This window comes from Actinia tenebrosa, unplaced genomic scaffold (assembly GCF_029948245.1).
Source record: "Actinia tenebrosa isolate PJP-AT-01 unplaced genomic scaffold, QUT_ActTen_1.0 PGA_scaffold9__36_contigs__length_13948895, whole genome shotgun sequence".
In the NCBI taxonomy this organism is placed as follows: domain Eukaryota; kingdom Metazoa; phylum Cnidaria; class Anthozoa; order Actiniaria; family Actiniidae; genus Actinia; species Actinia tenebrosa.
This window is the reverse complement of record NW_028292586.1, coordinates 3,696,159-3,721,847: the sequence shown is the minus strand read 5'-3', so window position 1 is coordinate 3,721,847 and position 25,689 is coordinate 3,696,159. Positions and strand designations below refer to the sequence as shown.

The 25,689-nt window shown below is 34.2% G+C and overlaps 4 protein-coding genes across 11 annotated transcripts in view; 2 read left to right on the top strand and 2 right to left on the bottom strand.

The window, feature by feature from the left end:
- LOC148904523 (uncharacterized) overlaps positions 1-21,852 on the bottom strand; it is a 33,615-nt gene extending 11,763 nt beyond the window's left edge. For 3 of the 8 annotated variants that reach the window (XR_016118899.1, XR_016118902.1, XR_016118903.1), the window contains exons 1-4: positions 21,619-21,851; positions 12,725-12,759; positions 11,737-11,815; positions 3,626-3,675 (exon numbers count right to left, since the gene is read on the bottom strand). The gene's annotated coding sequence lies outside the window, so the exon portion shown is untranslated. Of the gene's footprint in view, positions 1-3,625; positions 3,676-11,736; positions 11,816-12,724; positions 12,760-13,389; positions 13,440-20,031; positions 20,053-21,618 lie in introns of those variants that run through there. The other 5 variants (XR_016118888.1, XR_016118892.1, XR_016118889.1 and 2 more) reach the window with 4 other exon arrangements.
- Positions 1-25,689, bottom strand: part of LOC148904521 (roundabout homolog 2-like) — a 78,196-nt gene that overhangs the window by 48,292 nt on the left and 4,215 nt on the right. The gene's annotated exons all lie outside the window — the stretch shown is intronic.
- Positions 5,461-11,724, top strand: LOC148904524 (uncharacterized). The gene is made up of 22 exons (XM_089024920.1): positions 5,461-5,608; positions 6,530-6,692; positions 7,347-7,744; positions 7,838-7,903; positions 8,001-8,066; positions 8,160-8,225; positions 8,319-8,384; positions 8,478-8,543; positions 8,639-8,704; positions 8,798-8,863; positions 8,957-9,022; positions 9,116-9,181; positions 9,275-9,340; positions 9,434-9,499; positions 9,593-9,658; positions 9,752-9,817; positions 9,913-9,978; positions 10,072-10,137; positions 10,233-10,298; positions 10,392-10,457; positions 11,379-11,452; positions 11,662-11,724. Exons 4-22 carry the CDS (start codon positions 7,840-7,842, stop codon positions 11,722-11,724), a joined length of 1,257 nt encoding a protein of 418 aa, XP_088881046.1. The 5' UTR covers positions 5,461-5,608; positions 6,530-6,692; positions 7,347-7,744; positions 7,838-7,839.
- The window catches only part of LOC148904522 (uncharacterized), a 14,143-nt gene continuing 242 nt past the window's right edge, over positions 11,789-25,689 (top strand). The window contains exons 1-12 of the mRNA XM_089025182.1: positions 11,789-11,828; positions 11,913-11,952; positions 12,032-12,107; positions 12,999-13,036; positions 13,506-13,571; positions 14,417-14,476; positions 15,177-16,234; positions 16,583-16,788; positions 17,309-17,784; positions 17,955-18,125; positions 19,072-19,128; positions 23,332-25,689. The exon at positions 23,332-25,689 is cut by the window's right edge and continues 242 nt beyond it. Of these exons, the coding sequence (XP_088881308.1) occupies positions 12,046-12,107; positions 12,999-13,036; positions 13,506-13,571; positions 14,417-14,476; positions 15,177-16,234; positions 16,583-16,788; positions 17,309-17,784; positions 17,955-18,125; positions 19,072-19,128; positions 23,332-23,570 (2,433 nt within the window). The 5' untranslated portion in view covers positions 11,789-11,828; positions 11,913-11,952; positions 12,032-12,045 and the 3' untranslated portion in view covers positions 23,571-25,689. The remainder of the gene's footprint in view (positions 11,829-11,912; positions 11,953-12,031; positions 12,108-12,998; positions 13,037-13,505; positions 13,572-14,416; positions 14,477-15,176; positions 16,235-16,582; positions 16,789-17,308; positions 17,785-17,954; positions 18,126-19,071; positions 19,129-23,331) is intronic.

The following is a 25,689-nucleotide window of genomic DNA, read 5'->3' as shown; positions in this document are numbered from 1 at the left end:
CTTTCACCCATCATGCTTTGCGAACCCCTGTCGCACACCCCTGATAACCTATAGCATTCAGAAAACCAGGTAATGTCAATCATAAGCAGTTTTAACCAATCACTTTCTTAAATAGAGAGATTTCCCGCGCCTCAGCTGTTTGTCCAATAAGAGGAGAGGAGAGGAGAAACCAGGTAATGTCAATCATAAGCAGTTTTATCCAATCACTTTCTTAAATAGAGAGATTTCCCGCGCCTCAGCTGCTTGTCCAATAAGAGAGGAGAACAATTTTTTTTCGCGGGAAAGACGAGTATATAAACGTCCTCGTAGAACTAGTGATCTACCACTTCAGTATACCATCGATAGGGTCAGGCCAGCAAAGAGTCGTAAGTCAACATCAAGGTACGCAATAATTCAATATTCGTTAATTCGTTGAAAAATCCTTAAAACAATGATTGCGTAGACTTTGTAAAACGCTGTTAAAGTTATCGTGCCTTAATAAATATCATTATCATTATTAATCAGCTCTGAACGATAGAGAGTAGCAGCACAGAGGCACAAGGGTCAACGCACGCAGTTTTGTCCAACCCTGCCCTGACCGTACAAGCCATTTTTTTCAATTGTAAGTATGATATTTTAATGTTCAGCATACTTAAAAATCGATTTCCTCTCAGTCCCTTAGAGCTGTAATTGATATTTTTCCCGTATTTTTAATTTTAGAGACCAAAAAGCCCAAAAACTAGCGTACGACTCTGTGACAAGCTACTCCGCCTCAAGGCGGCAAACAAAAAAGTGGTCCGCTGGATGTAAGTAGGCTAGTTGATATTTTAAATAGTAGATAATCCCTTCCCATTCAATTCCCCTTAGAGCTGTAATTGATATTTTTCCCGTATTTTTACTTTTAGAGACAAAAAGCCCAAAAACTAGCGTACGACTCTGAGACAAGCTACTCCGCCTCAAGGCGGCAAACAAAAAAAGTGGTCCGCTGGATGTAAGTAGGCTAGTTGATGGTCCTTTCCCATTCAATTCCCATGTGACTCATTAGGGTATTCTTTCATTCTTTTTTTCCTTGCTAAAAAAATTATGTCGATCGTATCGTGCAGCGATTTCAAACAAACAAAAATCATATTGATCGTGCGGTGCATTTACTCAAAAGGTCGCCATCGCTTCGCGATATCACGCGCGATCGTGTAAATTAAATGAGAAACTTTAAACAGATAAGACAGACAGAAAGACCGACATCATAACACATATGTTCGAATGTAAGATCAACGTTTATTTATTTATTTATTGTTTGTGTGGATTCGAGTCGATTGATATTTATTCACTTTTTTACTTAAAGAAGAAATAATCATTCGTATAAGCTTATAAACACTGGAGAGAATAAGAGAAAAAACAAACGATACTCTTTACACTTTGATAAATTCACAGGAAATCATTATTTAAGCTTGATAGAGATTAAATATGATGATGCGTTTAAAGTTGAGAGATCAAACAGCCGAAAAGTGTTGAAAGTTGAATAAGTATATATATATTTATATATAAATACCGAATCCGGTTGAAAACTATTCAAATGTACCTCCACGATTGATTTATGTTAGAATAAGTTTTCGATTTAGATTATTTTTTTAGCATCTTATTTGCATTAAAATCGGACAACACTGTATTCTTTCAATTGATAATGGGGTTTATTATCTCATCTGTATGCAAAAGTATGGCTGTTTATTTAAAAAGAAAAATCAAAACAAAACAAAACAAAAACAAAACCGGTAAATTTTGGGTTTCCATGACAACGTTAGTCACAGGTAGCCCAAACAATGCTTCTGTGCAAGGTTTAAGAGAATGCGGTACGGTAGTTACGATATAAATCTAAAACGAATCATGTCTTTGAATAATTTACAATAAAACAACTTTGGGTCACATTTCGTATCTTCTTCGATCTTCAGGTACAATACCAGTGAGATCAGAGGCTTTTTAATGTGTGTGTGTGTGTTTTGTACTCAACACCGAATATTTCCACCAGATCATGCTAGAAAATCCACAATCAATTGCAAAATATCTTACTTTCGTAGCCTTAACCGCCGAGAAAATTCGATATACAAGGAGCGACAATTAAACTGTCTGGAACTGTTACCGAATTGTCATTAACCACATATTTCTACGCAAAACTTTCGCTCGAAGTCGAAAATCGTATTCATGTCACACAATGTATTCTCATTGGTCGAAAAGTTCAAACTTTCAAAAGTTTGTTTTGTTTGTTTTTGGAGTGTCATTTAAAGTGCAAATGAACCCTTTGACAATACTTTCAGTACTGATTTCTCATGAAGTAAATAGTTGAATGGTAAAATATTTCTTGATTTGAGTGATGCGTTTCTAAGTTATGAAGGTTTATACGTCCAATATGCTAATAAGTGTGACGTCTATTATAGGGCTTAATTAAATATACAAAATCAAACTGGTTCATAGACACAGTATTTAAAAAGCACCATTATTTTACTCATGGTTTACATGAAAGCTATTAAAAAAAATTATTTCCAAAAGGGTTTCAAAGGTTTTTATTTTTCCACACACGAAAAAGCAAAGAATTACAAATAGAACTTAAGAAAGAAGTGGAAAGGTGCAGGAGGAACAATCCAAAAGGGGTTAACTAAGATCCTGCACAAATGGCCAGCATTTACTATTACTAGTTACAACAAAAACACTCAATTACCTTACCTGAAGTCATCATCATTAACATATTGGAAGTATAAGCCTTCATAACTTAGAGACGCATCACTCAAATCAAGAAATATTTTACCAATCAACTATTTACTTTATGCAGAACCAGTACTGAAAGTGTTGTAAAAGGGTTCATTTGCACTTTAAGTTAGATAGCTGAGAAATTAATTATTTTCCCTCCCAAAATACAGATTAAAAAATGTTTTATCAAGAGAAAGCAGACGTTTTTTTCCGTCCCCAAAAAATTGAAAATCATAGAAAGTTATAGTACCTATTCATTATTCGAAGCACTGTTAAACTTGAAAAGCAAACAAAGGCAGCGAACAAGATTTGCTTATTTCTCATTATTACAACTGCATTAAGCTAACTAATTGCAGAATCACTCTATAATCCCATATAAGCAACTATTGTATTAATTTCCTTTCCTCAAATAAAATATTAATTTGCAAAAATTATCCAATTACTCAGTGATTGGTATAGCTATTATCAGCCAATCAAAACTCAGGAGAAACAATAGAAATTGACTTTGAACCAATCAGCGCGCGATTTTCGCTTGCCGACCGGCCTTTGTTTACTTTTTTTCGTCTTTTTTTTTTTCAAAGTGACGGAGGAAGTTATTAAACTTGATTCTTTTTGAAGACCTTTTTAGCGTAAAGAAACGATGATGTAATTAATCTGCAATAGTACTACATGCTGTCCAATTTGGAAACAATTGAATTTAAAAAATTCCACTGACTGACAAAATTGGAAGAGGCCGATATTATCTACTAATCCATCAAAAAACTTCAGTGTTAATTAAGTTTGCCCAAAAAGATTTTTTTAAAAATCGTTATCAGTAAAATATACAAAAAGTCCTAATTCAAAGGTGTTTAAAAATCTATTCTATCACATTGACTGAGCTGCTAAATTAAGAAAAGACCTTAGTTACCTTGAGCGGTGATTCTTTTTGATTTGACTTTCTGCTGCTACAGATGTCCCCTAATGAAGTAAATATAAAGTTAATAAGCTTGCATATTTGGAGTAGCCTGCGAGCAGGGTATTTTTGAAGAGGTAGAAATGCTTAAACTCTTATAGCTTATACTAAGTGAAAATAACTACAATTTTGAAGATTTAGAATTTCAGGGCGCTAACGACAAAGCCAAAAGCGGTTCTTCTGTTTTAAAAACTAGAAAAAGAACGTAAAAAACACGATTTCCTCAAGCGAAGCACGAGGTTTACAGATTCGATAAAGGTGGCATGCGCATATAATTGAATCCCTCCTACAAGAGTTTTCAACAAGAACTTTATTTAGACCAATTCGGTTTCAATGGTAGGAAATAGAATGTAATTAGTCCTGAAAATTACAAAAACACAAATTCCTTTTATCCAGTTAATCATAACTATTATTTACTGGTCAGTATTTATGGGAGGGAAGGGTGGGGGGCTAGTGCATTTTGATTTTTACTATTTCATGTGAATATTGACTCAGCATTAATATCAGTTTAGATCAGGATGAGTATGTCCCACTCATGACATGTGGTGGTTAAACATATACATCTTCTAAATTCAAGTAAGGGTGACATAGATAAAGCAAATTGAAATAAAGTTGTCGCTTAAAAAAGCCTAAACCCTATCATTTATCTTTTGTTTACCATCAAACTTCACTGTTGGTTATCGAAGAATTAAGGAATATATGTCCACCTCATAGAATCTGCAAATATTACATATTAAGGAGGCTCTGGGTAGTTTTGGTCTGGCACACCTAGCCGCTAAAAAAACGGCTACAACTTCGTCTTTAATAACTCGATCTGCAAGCACTTTTCACACAATGTCAGGAAAGGATTAAAGGTTTCAAAAATGATGCCTTTTCATTATGACGTAATGGTGACATCATAGAAATCGTTTACCGCTTATTTTCTCGAAAACTAGACCTAACCTTTCAAAGCGACTTACACCAGTCGATAGTATTCATCAAGGCACCCAACATATTGCAATATGAAAAAAATGTATGAGAGCGTTTTCCAAATACTACGCGATGAATATTTTCATGGACCTTTACTATTATTTCTAGCGTGTCAACTTTATACCCTCAAAATCGGGACTTTAATTTAGTGGATTCAATATTTTTACTAGCTAGAATATAGGTACGGATATAGACACTGTCCCTTTCCACTTTTTCATACTATTCTCTTACATTTTCAAATATTAGCTGCCACCCTCCCACTATTCCCATACACTACTTCACATACATTTATATTTTCCAATCTACCCTGGATAAATAAAGTTAATTCATTTGATTGATTGATTGATTGATTGATTGATTGATTAATCGATTGAACCTTGATGATTCAACAAGGGAAATGAAAATGCTAATCACAATTTTGTAATTCATAGGATGGAAAGAAGAAACACTAGGTCAACTCTAAGAGTAAGTAAAATTAAATGATTTTTGTTAAATACATAATTTTACAAGAAGATTCTTTCCTTCAAGACTTATTTGTATGCAATTTCCTATCACTTTCACTCCTAAAGATGACAAGATGACACACATTTCAGTATTATTATTATATATGGTCTTTTAAATAGTGAATAGAATGCAATATATTATATATTATATATTATAATTTAAATATTATATATTTGTAGCATCAAAGAAAATTTAAAAAAATTATGAATGTCAAAATCATATAATATATTCTAGAGCGAAGAACTCTGGACTGCACCTACATCCTATGATATAATTATGCTGGTTTTGTAAATATCACAAAAGCTATTGTCTGAGAAAGCATGTACTTGTACATTCATTTATTCACCTTTTTTCAAAAAACCACTTACTAGGGTCAACCCTCAAATGAAAGAACATTCACTGACTGGCTATCAACAAATGACGACCCTCCAGGGCTCAAAAAAAAGTTTGTGAGTAATGACATAGGTAAGTACATTACAGCTGTGTATCAATATAAATCATCCTCTCTTTTAAATTTCAAACAACTATTGAATGTCATTATCCATTAAAATTGATACTTCAACCCTGTTTTTTTTTACATTTTAATCAAAATGTAAAAACCATAGGGTCGAAGTATCAATTTTAATGGATAATGAGTATCAACACAACCCACAAACATCTATTTGATTTAACTTTTGGTTGACCAAGGCTAAGGATAATTTCATTGAAGAATAATCCAGCTGGCCAATGATGTAATATGCCAGAGTCTTTCCTCATCCAGCATTTTATAATTTTTTTAATGATTGGGCACTTCATGTAAGTTTTCAAAATTTGATTGGTGCTAGTTCATGAAAAATTATCCAGGGCATTTTGAATAAATAATTAATATATATTTAGGCACTGCCTAAAAGCTGAGCTCCTAATAGCACAGGGGGCACAATTTAGATAAAACTGAAAGACGAAATTTTCGTCAATAATCAATCTGCCAAAAAATCTCCAATTTTCCCTCTATCGAGATGAAGATAATATCACCCACAAAGAAAACCATGAAGCAAAAAAATGAAATGGAAATGCACTACGTCATTTTCTTCGCACGAGTATGTTTTCAAACTCAGTAGAATAATAATCATAATAATTTAATACTTACAGGGCACATTTTCCATGTCGAAATAAAAAAAAACATATTTAACATTTAAATAAATTATCAATAGAAAGATATAAAATTGTTGAATTACAGTCTTCTTTTATGTTTGCTGATGGGAATCTGGAATAGTCACCAATGTGACAATCATGTATGTAATTAGCAGTTTTGAGCATTTCTTTACTATTTGATTAAACTCAGTGTCATTCGTACCATTGTACTAGCTCTAGTAGTTATTGAATGTATCACATATGATACATTTTTAGGTTATGGAGTCTTCACAGAAAAGCATTTCTCAAAGGAAAGCTTTTTGCTTGAATACAAAGGGGAGAGGATAAGTGCAAGTGAAGGAAGAGAAAGAGAATATACATATCCTCAAGAACTTGGAAGTTTTATTTTTTATTATGCATACAACGGAAGACAGTATTGGTAAGATATGTTACTTTGTTGTTGCATTCACATTTCAAGAAATTTCAGCAAGGTTTTATGTAGTTTGAAATCATCAATATAAATCAGAGTTGTCTTAACAGTGATAAATTAACTAGAGCTAAGCTTATAGAAAAAAACAGGAAGGGAAGCACAGGTGGCGTAGCTGCGTGAGCGCACACCTCTCATCAATGCGATCAGAGTTTGAGTCCCCCTGGGTACGATGTCGTATGTGAGTAGAGTTGTTTGTTAGTTCTCTCCTGTGCTTCAAGGGTTTTCCGGGTTCTCGGGTTTTCCTCCCTCCGCAAAAATCAACTCCTAAATTCCAATTCTATCACAGAATGAGGGTCACAGGATTGATATTAAGTGCTACCCTCGTGAAAAAGGATGGTTAAAAAGGTTAAATGTTCAATAAATTGAAATTTTGATACCATGTCCAGTATACTTGACTTAACAGATCAAAAACAGTTTTCCGTGTATCCCAATTATTTCATAAAATGGTGTCATAAGACTTAACTTTCAGTTCTTAAACTTTGCTTTTCATGAAGAAATTGCTTTGTGCAAGTAATCAGATGCTAGGACACAATGCATATGACCAATCCATATGACGTAATCTCTAAATTTTAACTATGAAGACTTGCTTTATTTTATATACAGTTTGGATGCAACTCATAAGGAAGGGCTGGGGAGGTATATCAATGACAACCCAAAGAGGATAGCCAACACATTCATTAAAAAAATTATACATAACAACAAGGTGCATTTGTGCATTTTCGCAAAACGAGACCTACTTCCAAATGAAGAAATTAGATTTGATTATGGCCTAAAAGACCTACCATGGAGGAGAAAAAAAGGTATGCTGTTTACATTCATAAGCCATATTGGTGGTTGTCCACTATAACCATAAAAACATGACCTAATCACTTATTTAAGAATCAAAAATCTTAATTTATTTATTTGAAAAATTATATTCTCTTTTGTTAATATAGTCACACTCAAGAATAGCAAACATGGTAAAGAGAGACTAGATATTTCCCCTGAAGAGAGCCTACATGGTAACTACTGTCATATATAACTCTATAATAATGTCTGATAGCAGTACTGAATGAATTAATTACTAAATAATTAATTCTGTTCTATTTATATAGTCATGGTCGAGGATAGCAGCCATCAAAAAAGTAGACATGATACTGCCCCTGAAGAGAGCCTAGATGGTAACTACTGTCATATATAAGATTATAATATCGACTGATAGCAGTACTGAATAAATTAATTACTGAATAATTAATTCTGTTCTATCTAATTATATAGTCATGGTTGAGGATGGCAGACATCATAAAATGAGAGACGATACTGCCCCTGAAGAGAGCCTACATGGTAACTACTGTCATATATAACTCTATAATAATGACTGATAGCAGTACTGAATGAATTAATTACTAAATAATATATTCTGTTCTATTTATATAGACATGGTCGAGGATACCAGACATCATCAAAGGAGACATGATACTGCCCCTGAAGAGAGCCTAGATGGTAACTACTGTCATATATAACTCTATAATATCGACTGATAGCAGTACTGAATAAATTACTTACTAAATAATTTATTCTGTTCTATTTATATAGTCATGGTCAAGGATACCAGACACTATAAAAGGAGAAATGATACTGCCCCTGAAGAGAGCCTACATGGTAACTACTGTCATATATAACTCTATAATATTGACTGATAGCAGTACTGAATAAATTATTTACTAAATAATATATTCTGTTCTATTTATATAGTCATGGTCGAGGATACCAGACATCATAAAATGAGAGACGATACTGCCCCTGTAGAGAGCCTAGATGGTAACTACTGTCATATATAACTTTGTACTAATGACTGATAGCAGTACTGAATAAATTACTTACTAAATAATATATTCTGTTCTATTTTTATATAGTCATGGTCGAGGATGGCAGACATCATAAAAGGAGACAATACACTGCCCCTGTAGAGAGCCTAGATGGTAACTACTGTCATATATAACTCTATAATAATGACTGATAGCAGTACTGAATGAATTAATTACTAAATAATAAATTCTGTTCTATTTATATAGTCATGATCGAGGATAGCAGCCATCATAAAAGGAGACAAGATACTACCCCTGTAGAGAGCCTAGATGGTAGCTACTGTCATATATAACTCTATAATATCGACTGATAGCAGTACTGAATAAATTATTTACTAAATAATATATTCTGTTCTATTTATATAGTCATGGTCAAGGATACCAGACATCACAAAATGAGAGACTATACTGCTCCTGACGAGAGCCTACATGGTAACTGCTGTCATATATAACTCTGCAATAATGACTGATAGCAGTACTGAATAAATTAATTACTAAATAATATATTCTGTTCTATTTATATAGTCATGGTCAAGGATACCAGACATCACAAAATGAGAGACGATACTGCCCCTGTAGAGAGCCTAGATGGTAACTGCAGTCATATATAACTCTGTAATAATGACTGATAGCAGTACTGAATGAATTAATTACTAAATAATATATTCTGTTCTATTTATATAGTCCTGGTTGAGGATAGCAGACATCATAAAAGGAGACGAGATACTGCCCCTGTAGAGAGCCTAGATGGTAACTACTGTCATATATAACTCTGTAATATCGACTGCTAGCAGTACTGAGTAAATCAATTATTAAATAATAAATTCTGTTCTATTTATATAGTCATGGTCGAGGATGGCAGACATCATAAAATGAGAGACGATACTGCCCCTGTAGAGAGCCTACATGGTAACTACTGTCATATATAACTCTATAATAATGACTGATAGCAGTACTAAATAAATTAATTACTAAATAATTTATTCTGTTCTATTTATATAGTCATGGTCAAGGATAGCAGCCATCATAAAAGGAGACAAGATACTGCCCCTGAAGACAGGCTTGATGGTAACTTCTGTCATACATAACTCTATAATATCCACTCATAGCAGTACTGAATAAATTAATAGCTAAATGATAAATTCTGTTCTATTTATATAGTCATGGTCAAGGATAGTAGACACTATAAAAGGAGACATGATTCTGCCCCTGAAGAGAGCCTACATGGTAACTACTGTCATATATAACTTTGTACTAATGACTGATAGCAGTACTGAATAAATTACTTACTAAATAATAAATTCTGTTCTATTTTTATATAGTCATGGTCGAGGATGGCAGACATCATAAAAGGAGACAATACACTGCCCCTGTAGAGAGCCTAGATGGTAACTACTGTCATATAAAACTCTGTAATAATGACTGATAGCAGTACTGAATGAATTAATTACTAAATAATAAATTCTGTTCTATTTATATAGTCATGGTCGAGGATACCAGACATCATAAAATGAGAGACGATACTGCCCCTGTAGAGAGCCTAGATGGTAACTACTGTCATATATAACTTTGTACTAATGACTGATAGCAGTACTGAATAAATTACTTACTAAATAATATATTCTGTTCTATTTTTATATAGTCATGGTCGAGGATGGCAGACATCATAAAAGGAGACAATACACTGCCCCTGTAGAGAGCCTAGATGGTAACTACTGTCATATATAACTCTGTAATAATGACTGATAGCAGTACTGAATGAATTAATTACTAAATAATATATTCTGTTCTATTTATATAGTCATGGTCAACGATGGCAGACATTGTAAAAGGAGACAGGATATTGCCTCTAAAGAGTGCCTAGATGGTAATTATACTGTAGTAACAAAACTCTGTAACAATCATGGTTTTTCTTTACAGCCTGCTGGAAGATGGTAAGCTAAAGCATGCATATAGCATGCCATAAAAGGTTGGTCAGGTTCAGTCAGTGGTTGGTAAGGTGTTATTCAGTGGTTGGTCAGGTTTCAGTCATTGGTTGGTCAGGTTTCAGTCAGTGGTTGGTCAGGTTTCAGTCAGTGGTTGGTCAGGTTTCAGTCAGTGGTTGGTCAGGTGTCAGTGAGTGGTTGGTTAAGTGTCAGTTAGTGGTTGGTAAGGTGTCAGTCAGTAGTTGGTCGGTTGTCAGTCAGTGGTTGGTAAGGTGTCAGTCAGTGATTGTTATCTTGTCAGTGAGTGGTCAGTAAGGGGTCTGTCAGTAGTTGGTCAGTTGTTAGTCAGTAGTTGGTCAGGTGTCAGTCAGTGGTTGGTCAGGTGTCAGTCAGTGGTTGGTCGGGTGTCAGTCAGTTGTTTGGTCGGTTGACAGTCAGTGGTTGGTCAGGTGTCAGTCAGTGATTGTTAGCGTGTCAGTGAGTGGTTGGTAAGGGGTCAGTCAGTAGTTGGTCGGTTGTCAGTCAGTGGTTGGTCAGGTGTCAGTCAGTGATTGTTAGCGTGTCAGTGAGTGGTTTGAAAGGGGTCAGTCAGTAGTTGGTCGGTTGTCAGTCAGTAGTTGGTCAGGTGTCCGTAAGTGGTTGGTAAGGTGTCAGCAAATAGATCAAATTTCATATGAGTAAAACTCACAGCACACAGCTCATGTTTACCATGTAGCGCATACAAGGCACCAAATGTGAGAGGGCCAAGGAAAACATACAAAAACTGCTCTAAGGTACTGTAGTTACATGTACTGTCTAAAAATGAGATAATATGAGAGCATTTTCTTCTTTCTATATGATGACTTTTCCCCTCTAATCAACAGATCAGATTAGTGAAACAGAAACAGAGGAGGATTGTGATGTTACTAGCTTATTGCCCAAGCTAATAAATGTGCATGTACGTTCTTATTGATGACCTCTTTGTAACTGGACTTCCCTCATTTCTGTCAGCCTAAGCTTATCATTATTAGGTTCAAGTGTGTTTTAATAGAAATAGCAGACATTTCTCTGACTTAGATAAATTTTAGTGGAAAAGTTTTCTTCAACACCTTGTTTGATGCCTATAATTTGCTAATTTGCTCTATGTTTCCTGTATTTTCTCCACAGGAGATACCGTCAAACATGAAGAGTAAAATACCTGTTAACAGAGGTAAAGTAATATTAAGCTAATATAATACGTACCTGAAAATAATTAAAAAACACTAAAGCCTTTTTTTTTGCCATGAACAGTGTTTGGAAGAACAGTCAAGCACAAGGAACCCTGGAAAGAGATAGTAAGTCAAATGAGTCTTTCATCTTCTTTTTGAGTCTGCTAGATAATGATAATTGAAAAATAATGATACAATTAATAACTCTAGGAGGATGACGATCTAGATAGCGAAGAATTTAGTGAAGAGGGTGAGCTCTATAAATTTTCTTTTGTATTTCATTACCTGTACAATTCATGTATTAAAAACACTTTGCTTCTGTTTTACAGAAATATGTTATGAAATGTCAATGTTGCCCAGGAAAAAGAAAAGACTGCAAATTTATTCCTCAAGCTCTGAGGACAGGTAAATATAGTGTAATATTCTAAATTTAATTTTGTGAATGCAGATGGGGGATATTTGAAAGGAGGTAAATTTGAATTGGCCAAGCATTAAAATTGGACTAACATGCACATATTAATACATTTTTGTATCATTCCTTTTTAACATAACCTCTTTGATAATAGACAACAGCTTAATGTTACAGGACTAATATCAATTTCAATGATGGATGGATAAATTTGCATTAAAGGTGGTCACTTGACCTTAAAATAGGGAAAATGCTAAACTAAAAAACTAGGTGATGGTTTTAGATTATTTGTGAGATTTGTTTAGCTTGTTTGAAAGTAGCGCCAAAGATACAGATATTCACGTTTGGAATGGTTGACCAAAATGTTTATGAAAGGAGAAAAATGGGCATAAAGGATATTTTTGACAGGTCACATGACCTATTTTGTCAAATATCTCCTTAACACAAAACTTTAGCCAACCATTTTCAATGTCAATTGAACGATTTTAGAAAAGGAAATAAATTAAGGGTGAAAACGTTCAGCAAAGACTTAAATTGAGCACCTAGTATACTATTAAAATGAAATTTTATGAAATATTATGTAAATTTCATGGTCATGTGTCCTAAATTTTACCTGTTTATTGGAACCAACTTGTAAAGAACCACGATCTAAGAAAGTTTGAGAGAGCTGGTTATACTTTAAGCAGAAACACCAGAGAATGTTTTTTTAATGGTAGCTGATAGAGAATTGGTGCATAACCCAGGCCTTAACATGCTTGAGTGGAACAGGGTCAGTTTCAGAGGGCTCAGCGGCACATCCCTACCCTAAGCAGGCAAGAGTACCCCCCCCCCCCCCCCCCGGGTGTTCAGGCACTACTAACAAAGAATCACATCTCATTTACTTTCAGCAATGATGAAAGGCCATTGAATGCAGTAGCACAAAATTGTATGTGAAAATTAACTGTATTTGACGTTCCATTTATAAACTTTTCTTGATAAAAACCCTGGTTTGACTCCTCTGTCACTAAAAAGTATAATGAACTAACTCCTTTGACCACTAGCAATGATCCTAGTAAGATCTTGTTTGGAACCTACCTAGAATTCATGCATTCAAGCATTTACACTATACTAGTGAAGCCATGACTGAAAGTTTATATTCTCTTATGCACAGTAAATTATTTTAATGAAATCCAAACACAATTTAGTGTGTCAGTTCCTCTCACTGTTAGATTTCAATTTCTTCCCCTGCATGACTGAAAAACATTTGGCACTAAACATAAAGTTTAAGAAAAGCTGTACCTGATAGGGAAAGCTTGAGAAGAGAGGAATTCTGTCTATCGATGCAAATTCTAAGATAGGAAGCAGACGTTATTAAAAATGTCTTTTATAATTCATTTCCTTTTAATAATTTTTAGTTGAGAAAAAAGCTATGTATACATTAACGGAGAACACTAATGAAGATTTTGTTAAAATCACTGAAGGCAAGTATATAAAATTCATGTAACTAGATAGTGTCTGATAAAGCGTTTTCAGAGTACACCTGGTCCTCTTACGATGAAGGCCTCCCTCCAGGGAACTGAACTAATGACAAAATAATTTCAGAGTACACCTGGTCGTGTCAGTGTTTTATACAGTATGCAGGACATTACAACGTGCATATTGCAGCCACGCAGTTTAGAACCATGAGTTGGGATAATAGTTTGCCTGAGACCAGACCGTTGTGCCAAGTGACAATCCCCTATTCTTACACACAGCACAATGTGTTTTTAACATCTGCCTTATACAGGTTAAGTGAGTGAAAAAAGATGGAAACCAAAGTCAGTTTTCTATGGGTCTGTACTGCAATCAAACATGAAATGACGTCACAAATTATCCAAACTCAAGTGGAACCAAGTTTGGATCATGTTTGACGTCATTTCATGTTTGATTACAGTACAGAACCCTAGAAAACTGACTTTGATTTTTTTTTTTTTTTTGCCATAATAAGTCGAAAAGATTGAACAAAAAGAGAAGTAAACAGTTTGAAAAAGCTGTTTCATGCACGTGGGACGGATGTCGTAAGCACAAGCAGGTCTAGCCCCTATTCGAAAATAGTTCTAGGCCAATGACCAGCTTGCTAGAAATTATGATTACTCGAGAAGTCTAAGAAACACTCGGCTACGCCTTGTGTTTCTCTACGACTCCTCTCTTGCTCCACAACTCCCAGCGTGTTTATATCACAGTATATTTATAGACACGCGCACCATTTTATATTCCTTAAGTTGAATGTAGATTAAAGGTTTAAATTTCTTCTTCATTTTCCTTTTTTTCTTTAATTAATTTTTAGTTGAGAAAAAAGCCAAATTGAAGGACAGCAATGATGATGATGAGGTCAAAATCACTGGAGGCAAGTATACAATAATTAAAAGTCATCTAACTAGTGGCTGTCAGAAAAATTGCCCTAGTACAACTAGTCCTATTTCACCTATTAGGTTAATATACAAAAATTAAAATGTTTTCACCTAAATCTACTTTAACCAGCATCACGCTAGATTGTCAATTACATTTGTTTTCAACATAAGCTAGTCAAGGTCAAGGATCGAATTTAAAAAAAAAAACAAGTTGTCTTAGACTTATATCCATTATAAGTCATAGTTTTTGCTCTGTTTTGGGCCATATAGTCCCTCAACTAGCAACTTGTCACACTTTTACTAATTTTCTGTGCAAATCAAAACAATTAGGCTCTGGCATATTTGATTCACTGGAATTGAAATTAGCTTCCAATGGCCATTAGGAGGTTTTTATATTTTATCAGCATATTTGCCTCCTTTGTAGTAGTGATACTAGCTATCCGGATACCCGATACTTAAAAAAAAAACCTTTTTTGAGCTCACAATTATGGGGATGATCAGCATTTACAATAATCAGAGCTCTTATAATTATTACAAGGTAAGCACAGCAGCCAAGAATTAGAATACAAAGTTTGCATTATTAGAATACAATACATTTTCGTTAAGTAAACTCATGAAAGGTGCTAGCTAGGGATTACAGTTCAAAATATTATCAATGGTAAATTATATTTTCCTATGTTTATCATTCTTTTACAGTGATAGTGAAAAGTGCCAAGCAGTCAGCAAACTCAACTAGAATATATGACAAGAAACAAGCTTGCTACTATTGTAACAAGTTGTATGCAAAGATAGCAAGACACCTCGAAGATCAGCACATTAATGAAAGTGAAGTTGCAGCTGCCTTTGCATTTGACAAGAATTCAAAACAACGGAGGGAGGCATTGAGAAAAATCCAACTTAAAGGCAACTATCATCACAATGCCAAGGTAATAGCCTGTGGTGAAGGAGAGCTGATTGTCAGAAAAAGACCAACCGACAATACAACAGTGGACCCAAAGGATTTTCTCCCATGCCCATATTGTCTTGCTTTTCTACGAAAAGCAGACCTCTGGCGGCATAGAAAAACCTGCCCATTTCAAGATACGAAGACAAATGAAAACATCCAAGATGATAAAACCAAATGCAGAAGCATGATAATGGAAAGCAAATTGCTTTTGTTGCCATTTACGTCACCACAGTCAGATAAACTACTCAATGAACTTGTCCTTTGCAAAATGAAGGATGATGACATTTCTTTTATCTGCAAGAAAGATGATTTAATTTTGATGTTTGGAAGTTCACTTATCGAGAAAGCTGGCGAAAGAAAAGCCTTGATTATTTCTTCAAAGATGAGAGAGTTAGCAAGACTGAGGAGGGTCATTAATGAAGAAGAGGAAGGCATGTTGAGGGACTTTTTAGATCCGGCAAACTTTGACCTGGTCATCAGGTCAGTCAGAAAATTGTGTGGGTTTCACAGGAGTGAAAATGAAACCCGAGCTGAAACCCCCTCACTTGGCCTTAAACTTGGGCACAGCCTCAACAAATGTGCCCAAATCTACAAAGGTGTGGGCCTTCGAGAGAAGAATGAAGAGATAATCAAGAGTACTCAACACTTCCTCGAACTTATGAAATGTGAATGGAGTGATAAGGTGTCATCATGCTCACTGGCAACTTTAGAGAGCAGAAAATCCAGTGAAGAACTAATTCCCCTCACTTCCGATCTCCTTAAAGTCCGAAAGTTGACAGAAACAAAAATGAAGTACTTGATTAAAGAGGTGAGAATTTAAGATTGAAATGCTTGTTAACTAGAATTGTTTCATTGACAGCATTCCAGAATCCAAATACAGTACAAGGAATACTATTCGTATTATAAAATTATGTAAATTGCTGCAGAGTGATTATTTTCTTAAGTAAAATGAAAATGCTTGGTACAATTTTCAATTTGCTGGAATAAGGAAGTTGAAGTGCCTATGCTATCCTAATACAGTACTACCATAAACCTGCTTCTAACCAAGATCTACATTCACATCATGCTTTTTTCTGGCAAAAAGCAATTCATCATGCTTTGTTTATCAGTATATTCTCAAGTATTGTAAATTGCAATTATTATTACTTTTTACTAGGTAAACACATTAAAGCCTTCGCTACAAAGCTGGACAGAGCTTGTTCAGTACACACAAGTTAGGCTCATTATCTTCAACAAAAGAAGATCAGGGGAAGCATCAAGACTGCTTATCAGTGATTACAAAAACAGACCATCATGGAAAGCAAGTGGTTGTGAGGCAATAAAGAAAACGTTAAATCCTATTGAAAGACATCTCTGTGAAAGGTACAGTAAATCCTGTAATATATACAACTACCTGGCCTGCTACTAGTACTTGCATCATGTGGGACAGCATACAAATCTTATCTAGCTACAGTATGGTAGAATTTGACATTGTCAATAGGTTGCTATCACATGCAATAGATGTCACTTCCAGTAATAGCTGCATTTTGTATGGCTTTTAGAATCTTGGAGGTTGTCTTCATCTCATTTTCCACTTTTATGTGGTAGAAATAGTCAATACTTCGAGCACTTATTTTGACATGTTTTGACTTAATATCTGATAGTTGCCCCTCAGTCAACCTCTTGTTTGCCCCCAGTAAACTCCAAAAAGTCACATGTTATTTTGGCTAATGCATTAATTAAATTACATGCTAAACCACATTTGTGAACAAATTGCGAGCAGATCGCGAGCACTCGGTGCGCAAAGATCGCGATAAATGTACACATGCTTCTGGGCTGCACTGTATCTTATACAGTATTAAATTCCTCTAATGATTTTTAAAAACTTTCTTTATTTCTTCAGTCTGGATTTGGTGCAAGTGATTGGGAAAAGAGGACGGAAAGTGCCTATCATCCTTACTAGTGATGTCAAAAATGCAATTGATGTCTTGATTTCAAAGAGAGAACAAGTTGGGGTGTCGACAAAAAACAAATATGTCTTTGCAAGAGCAAACCAGGATTCCCAGTCCTATGCTAGAGGATGGGAGAGCATGAAAAAAACTCTCAGTTGTGTTGGAAACTTAGAAAGGCCAGAGCTAATTACAAGCACAAAATTGAGAAAGTATATTGCTACTGTGGCTCAGGTAGGAAGCCTGACAGAAAATGACATGGATTGGCTAGCAAGGCACTTAGGGCATGACATTTCAATTCACCGCCAGTACTACCGACTTCATGAGTCCACTCTGGAGCTGGCCAAGGTTAGCAAGTTGTTGCTGGCTGTAGATGCAGGAAATATAGAAAACCTTGTTGGAAAATCTCTTTCTGACATAAATATTGATGGTGAGTATACATGTAGGTGAAAAACTTGGATAACTTTGCATGGTCTATTGATGCTTCTTCACTCTCAAAATGCATCTGCTATCCTGTGATTGCTCAACGCATGCAATGATACTTCAACTCAACGATATTTGCCTTCCTAACTCAAACCTCCTCAAACTCCCTTTCCACAGACATTTCAGAAAGACCAAAAAATACCGGCTTTGAAGATGATGACAGTGATGATGATAATGATGACATTGATGATGAAGACAATGTTGATGTCAATGATGTTAACAATGAGGATAGCAGCTCTAGTGGTGACATTGAAGACAACACTGATGAGGACATTGATACAAATCAAGGTAAATTTATTGTGCAATCAAAAATCTATTATTGACTGATCATTCCATGTGCAATATGGGTGACAATTTAACTAAGGTTACTGTAGGTCTTCACTGGTAAAATTTATCTAAAATAAAATGAATCAAAAGTTTCTATATTATAATCTTTGCTTTTTAACATTAAAAAAATGTTCGAAAATTCACTAGTTATTTTTCAAAACATGATTTGAAGGGATAGAAAATTGTGTACACATATTTGTAAACAAAACATAGTTACACAAACACTGAACTTGCAAGTTCCTATTTGGAATTTGGCTTTCCACTGCCACCAGTAAAATTATAAAAGGTATCAAAATAATGATATTTTGAACTTCGTTCTCCCAATAATTATGAAAATTGCAGTAATATTCAATCTAAATACACTGCAATACACATCCTTGTGCCATTTTAAGGAATAACACCACAACCATTAGCAAAAATAGCAGTCACCAAAAACAGCAATTACCACAACATAATTAGCTTGCAGATAAAAATGTTTGAAGTTGCAAATAATAATATACATACATATAATAGCAGTGCATTTTCATTCAACTTCAAAACATTGCAAAAAACACAAAATTTATATTTTGATTGTCTCAGTAAATGACCTATGCAAATGAAAAGAAGAGATTATGTAAGTTAATAATGCTTATATAGAAGAGATAACTAGCTAAAAACTAGTGTGAGCTGCGTCAGTGTTTCTAATGTTCAAGCAGTAATGATATAAAGGTAAATTATTCACTGTCAATAGATGAAAAAACTGACGTTTCGGGCGGAGTTAAAGTCTTTTCACAGCCTATAATTTACCTTTTTATCATTATCAATGTATGCAATTAAAGTAGGAATGCAAACAAAAAGACATTTTCTTTGAACTTTTACTTAGATTTCTTGCAGAAATACAAATGTTCATCATTTTTCTGTGTTACAGATGACTGTTATGAAAAGCCAACAAAGTCAAGAAAAAAGGAGAAACCAAGAAAAATAGGTAAGCTTTGCAAAATCGTTTTATTATTTATGAAATATAAAAAAAAGTTACGTAACATTTGACCTTGCACCCTGAAAATACAAAGCGCGAACACTAAAAAGCAAGTTTAGTTTTACTGTTTTAGTTTCAATTAAGGACGTTTCCTGATAACTAGTTAATTTTCATGCGAGATTTTCTTCGTAAGGACCTTCGATTCAGAAAATAATAATGATAGTGCATATAAGCAGTTGTTCTCTGACTTGGTCATTAATCCATTGTTCAAGAAAAAACTGCATCTGCTGAACTAAACTAATACTTACATTCCATCTTATCTGTTGTAAACAATTTCAAAATGTTAAAGGTTTAGATTTACTTTTTTCACAGTCTGAACCTCTAGTTAACTTCAATATTGAATCTCTCGATTGCTTAAAATAAAATGAGGAAGCTTCCCCTATGAGATTTTAGGAATGTTCTGCTAGTTGACAGAGTGTTAGCAATTGCTGCTTGAATACAGAATAAAGAGGTATAAAGGAAATACAGTAGTTGGGTCATGCTATAGGATCAAATAGTAACAGACTGAAGCTCTTTGTAATTTGAACTGTCTCTCGTGGCACCGAAATGTACATGTACCAGCTGTCAGGGAAATATTATCGATTGATATCCACCAAAACTCGATTTTAAATTTTCAGATGCAAGTCTTGTTGGTCGAGTGTGAATGGGAATCGCAGTATTCACATGATTATAGTCACTTCACTAAATCACTAGTTTGCTTTATGCAAATTTGGACATTTCTTGAAATGATCACGACAATTTCTCTAGATAATGGCAATTTCTCTACACAATCTATGGTCCTTTCAATACATAATACTGACTGCCTCTAAGATGTTGATAAATCAAGAAAGAATAAAAACAGAATGTACATACCTTAAGTGATACTTGTTCAAACAATAATAGTTACATAGCTAATGAAACAATCTCATACATTTCAAGACATTTTTCGATCTATGCGCGTATTTAATAACTTTAAGATGCAAGGCATCTTGGGATACCTTGTCGTCCTCTGCTTGACACGCGAGCCTTATAAGAGATATCATAATGCCATAATGCCAAATTTATATAGATATTTCACTGTGTAATAAATTTTTGATTTCGTGATCGTGGCCTAAGACAAAGACACTATAAGAAAGCCATAAAAATATGAATCATTTAAGGTAGTACCGGATCTTCAAAATTCTTCAATGAATTTTTTTTTAAATTCTGTCATTTGAAGTTCATTGTTAGGGTATTCAGATAATGAAAAAAGAGAAGGGGGTCGCCGTATTGGTTATCGAGATATAAGGCTTCAAAAAGGAGGGATTTTTCAGTTTTCCGCGCATTTTTGCCGAAAATCTGCCTCCTCTTATAAATTCGAATTACTTGAATTGATTTAACAAAGAAAAACAGAAAACTGCTTTAAACTATTGGTGTTGAGTCTAGAAAACATATCTAGATAAATAATCCATCCAATCTTTTGCAAGTAGTGTGAAAAGTTAATTCTAGAAGCAAAATTGCTTGTAATTCAGCGCAGTTATATGCGTGTGTAGTTGTAAAAATGTTGAAAATTCATGACAATTTTAACTATGATTTTTTTTCTTTCCGCACTAAATCCAAAGAATATAATATCTAGCTCCGAATGAAAAGAAAAAAAATGGGGCTATGAGCTACTAAATCTAAGTTTTTGATCAAAAAACACAAATCCTGTCCGCGCGGGACTGGGTTCTAGTACATTAACCTCCGTCTGAAACATGTCAAATCGTCTTTGTAATCTACAGAGAATCTAAGAAGTATTTCAAATTGATTTTGAGAATAACCTGTCAAATTCATTTTTTGTTACTCCATTTTTATAAAGTTATGAATTTGTTGTTTTGAATCAAAAGATGAAGTCAGGCAATGATAAATCTAAGCGTGTTTTGAAAACAATTCATTTTTGCCTCAAAAGTTTCATGAATTAGCGAAATAAGTTAAGTTATAGAAAAGGATTCAACTTCTGACATTATTTAAATCAATTTTAAAACAGCGCAAAAAAAGGGTAAAAAACGAGATACGCGAAATGGATGCGCAATAGCAAGGGTCCGGAACTACCTTAAATCGGCGTTCTCCACGTGTGTTGGCAAGATAAATATGGCATCGTGGCATTATCATACGCCACTGGTATATGATAAGACAATAAAAATATCTTTTAGCTTAATTCATTATTAAATAAGTTAGAGAGAAGTCTATTTTGAAGCCTATACTTTACTTCATAATGCCATATTTATCGTGCCAACACACTTGGACGACGTGGAGAAAGCCGTTTGTTGTTAAATTTCAGGTTAAGAAATTTAGATTCATAACGTTCTAGAACGATTTTTTTTCTGCTCACAGATGGCTAAACAAGCTGTTAATTCTTAAATTTACTCGGGGCGTTCATGGGTTTAGACTTAAAATAAGTTAAAATACAATAAAATGTACCTACTAGGAAAGTAAACTAACCTTCGCTCGTTCCCGATGCACCCATGTCGTCCTTCCGAACTCCACATACGGCAGAAAATCGGCCAGAATTGAAGCGAAATCCAACAAAGGTTTGTTTCTTGTCAGACAAAGCCAATAATTCTCTATTAAAGGTCACTTTTTGTTTAGTATTTAACAGTAAATTAAGACAGAGGTCACTCTTCGTTTCACTCGAGCTACTGTTGTCAAAGCGTGACGGGGGTTTGCTTGCTCACCAGATGATGCTTTGCTAATCCAGGCACGTGACCAGGTCCGGCAAAGAGTCTATTTATTTCATAGACTATAAAGCCCTGGCTAAACGAGAATATATTTTTTTCATTATATTTCATTTATTCTTTTATAAATAAATAAATAAATATATTTCATATGTTTTATATATTTAGAATTATCATAACTAAAGAGAAATTTATTCGTATGTTGCTACTTCGTAATATATAGTAAATTCATTTAGTTATTTTTATATACTTAGATATAGTGCTAGATAGGTGTCCCCAGTTAGTTTACTCACATGTAAACTAGGTATTATTGACACATTAATAAAGTTTATTATTATTATTATTATTATCATTATTATTATATTTTACAAATATGTTTTTATCGATAAATAAGTAATTTGTACATATATTTGTTATTTTATATTCATAATCTCTTTATTAACGTTATCATAAATTTTATTATTGTTATTATTATTATTAATAGTTAATTGAATTCTATTATTAAATAAATAAATATATATATATATATATATTATAATGGCATTGAGATTATTATTATAATTATAATAATAATTTTTTTTTTTTTTTTTTTTTTTGATATTATTATTATTATTATTATTATTATTATTATTATTATTATTATTATTATTATTATTAAGCTTTGTGAAACTGACGTTTCGGCGGTTAGTCCTTCGTCGGAGTAAGAGGAAAGAAAAGATGAGAAGGGGTGAAACCGCGTGCATGTTTCATCGCTGTTTCTAAGTTTAGCCACATGCGAAAGTTACTGCGTGCAACAAATTTTGCTTCCAAGACGCAAAAAATGTTTTGCTGTGCGGCAGAAACATTTAATGTTTCCAAGACGCATGGAAACATTGTTTCCCAATGTTTCCTGACAGTTTTGCCACCTTAGGAAACATTTAGGGAAACAGGTTTCCTTGTTTAGCCAGGGCCTAAAGCTGGTTATTATTTTTTCAATTTGGTAATGTGACGTCAGCTGTGCTGCATAAATTTTATTACACTGAAGATAAACCAAGAAAACCATGAGCAGGTTTTTATCAACTTCCTGAATTCCACTTAAACTTTTTCAGACCTTTTCATCAAAGACAAATACCTTTTTGGTAATATGTCGTCTTGAGATTTTGGTGATTCATTATTACTAATTTTGAAGAATTTTTCGCTGGTTGTAAGTTAAAACTTCTTAGAAACCGAAAAAAATAGCCAGGTCTTCCTTCCCGGAAGCAAGAAAATGATCAGTACACTCAATAAAAATGTATTTATTGATAACCTGACGTTTCGAATTTGGGCCCTTCACATAACATCAGTTTTATATCAAAACCGGGTGAAACTTTCGAGCATTGGCATCCGGCATTTTTTCCTATATTATTTACAACTATTTTTGGTCCATATGTTAAGTGTATGCTACATCCATAATATCATTTAATAATATAATCACATCATATATATTTTTTTCGTTTTGCAGAAATAAAATGCAAGCGAAAAGAAAAGGGAAGAAATCCGTGGTCTAAAGAGGAGACCCAAGCTTTAATAGCCTACTTCGATCGATTGATCAGGGATGAAGGTAAAGCTCCCAACAAATTAGCATGCGAAAACTGCCTCAGACAAGCTGGTAATGCATTGAGAAACCGGGACTGGAAGGCAATAAAATACCAAGTAAAGTTTTTGGTCAACAAACGAAAAAAAGAACGAGCAAGGAGATGAGAAAGTGTAAGAACGAACAAGTTGCTCGTTATTTTTTCCTCTCGTTTTTGATGAAAACAAAAGGGTGAACAATTACAAGTTTGAGATTACTGGTAGAGGCAAACGCTAAAAGCGTGAAACATTAATAACTAATTCGGCACCAAATAACCCAATGGAAGACAAAGGATTTTGCAGAAATTAGTGTCATTGTAGTTAGCTTTTGTTCTATCTCATGGTTATAATGTTTGCACTCTGTCATAGCTATATTAGACTGCTTCATATATTCCAGAATAATTGGCTATGGCCCCTCCCTAATTCCTAATGGTCCATCTCTAGGGTTCTTCATCATACTTTCATAATCCACTATCCGATCCCCGTAACAGGGTAGAGAAGTTGACATTTATTAATATTATTTATTATCATATACTTATCCATAAAATACCTTATATATCACTCCTTTTCGAAAAACTGATTTTTACAATAACTTAACAATTTTCTCGCGCGCTGATTGGTTATTTTTTATCATCAATAAGAGGACAGACAGATAAAGCTGACGTCAACGAGCCTGCGCTCTTTCCGTTAGTTGTTTTGATCAGAAAAAAGGAGAAGTTTTTATAGTTTTTGTTATTGTAAAAAACAAATTGACAACAGATTTTTATGTGTCTGTCCTCTTATTGACGATAAATTTCGCCATCACATTGTCAAAGTAGTGTGGATCCACGAGGCGTAAAAACAAAATGTTATTTTGACATGTGAAAGCATCGTTACCATGTATATTTAAGCTATTAGTTAGTTATAATAATAAAAGCTTGTTAAGTTGATTTTATGGATAATTATATAATAAACAGAATATTACATGGGCGCCTGGAGGTTTTCTTTGCGCTCACTCGTGAGTGATCTTTTCGACACTCGAACATAAATTTCATATCTCCTCGCGCCCATGTAATATCCTTTATTTATTTCGCATATATAGGATGGGCTATGTTTCAGAGTATATGCATATGCAAAGTCGGTTTGTAAAATAACAATAAGGTTGCGTCCATTTCCCTTTGAGCGTGAACCGCGATCACTTTTCGCCGTTCGAGTTCGAAAAACTTTGCGTTTCCAACTGCATGTCGAGACGTTCCCACCGTAAAAAAATATGATAACCTGTCAAAACAGATGAAAATTAGCCAATCAGCGATAAAATGTGGCCGGGACAAAATCTAAACTCGTTAGGCGTGCCATAGAAACTCGACGTCTGGCCCTTGGAAACGCAACTTTTTATCATTAATTGCTAGTGTATTAGCCTGGGTCTTAATGATGTAAGAGAGAAAAGAAATCGGTAATTGTATTGTCAAAGTCTTATCTTGTCGGCCTTGCATTATCGTACCATCTTACAACGAAATGGATTTTTAGTTTTTTTTAGAACGGCTTCTAAGCGTGTCACTAGAGCCCAAAGCGAATCTAATCTCAATCTCGGGTAAGGCGCTCTCTTTACATTTTTACGCCTGATTCGATAACGACTGAAAATGTTATACATTTATTATAGTCGATAAGTGAATTTGCACGACAGTAGTTATTACGAGTTGCGCTAACTTTCAAAGTGCATAAAAAACGGCCTTTACAAAGTCGTCATTTATTGTTATAGCAAAAAGAGTTGGTGTTCGTTTTCTAATATATATTCTTCACTTCATTGATACAGTATACTTCATTGGTATCATTACCCGGGTAATTATAGAAAATCGCGCTGATTGGTCAAGAACTTTGGACTTTTTCTCCATAATCACCTACTAGTCACCTACAGTTGATTATATAGGAATGCGCTCGCTTCGTTTTTTGCGTGTTCCTCTTTCGGAGAAAAAATTAATTTTAGAAAATAAATCAATGCTTTCGAATAATCACCTGTGAAATGATACTAAAACGATTATTCATCTCAAGCTCAGTGATCTTCGGTGGATATTTACCGATAAGCGCCTCACCTTTACTTAATTGGTGAATAATTGTTAGTACATTAATTCCCTGATTGTTCAGGAGGATTTAAAATATTTCGCCATCATTGCATTGGAGAACAACGAACGACCGAGCAATCTTTTTTTAGGAGGGGGCACAGGAATTAAGGAGGGGCTCATTAATTTATTTACGAGTGGAAATGGGGGGT

What these genes read in the sequence shown, in the direction of transcription:
- LOC148904524 (XM_089024920.1), top strand. Translation starts at nt 7,840, where the DNA reads ATGGTCGAGGATAGCAGCCATCAAAAAAGTAGACATGATACTGCCCCT. An exon ending in CCCTGTAGAGAGCCTAGATG is followed by an intron (nt 10,138 to 10,232) that starts GTAACTACTGTC and finishes ATTTTTATATAG; the next exon opens with TCATGGTCGAGGATGGCAGA. An exon ending in CCAAGCTAATAAATGTGCAT is followed by an intron (nt 11,453 to 11,661) that starts GTACGTTCTTAT and finishes TTTTCTCCACAG; the next exon opens with GAGATACCGTCAAACATGAA.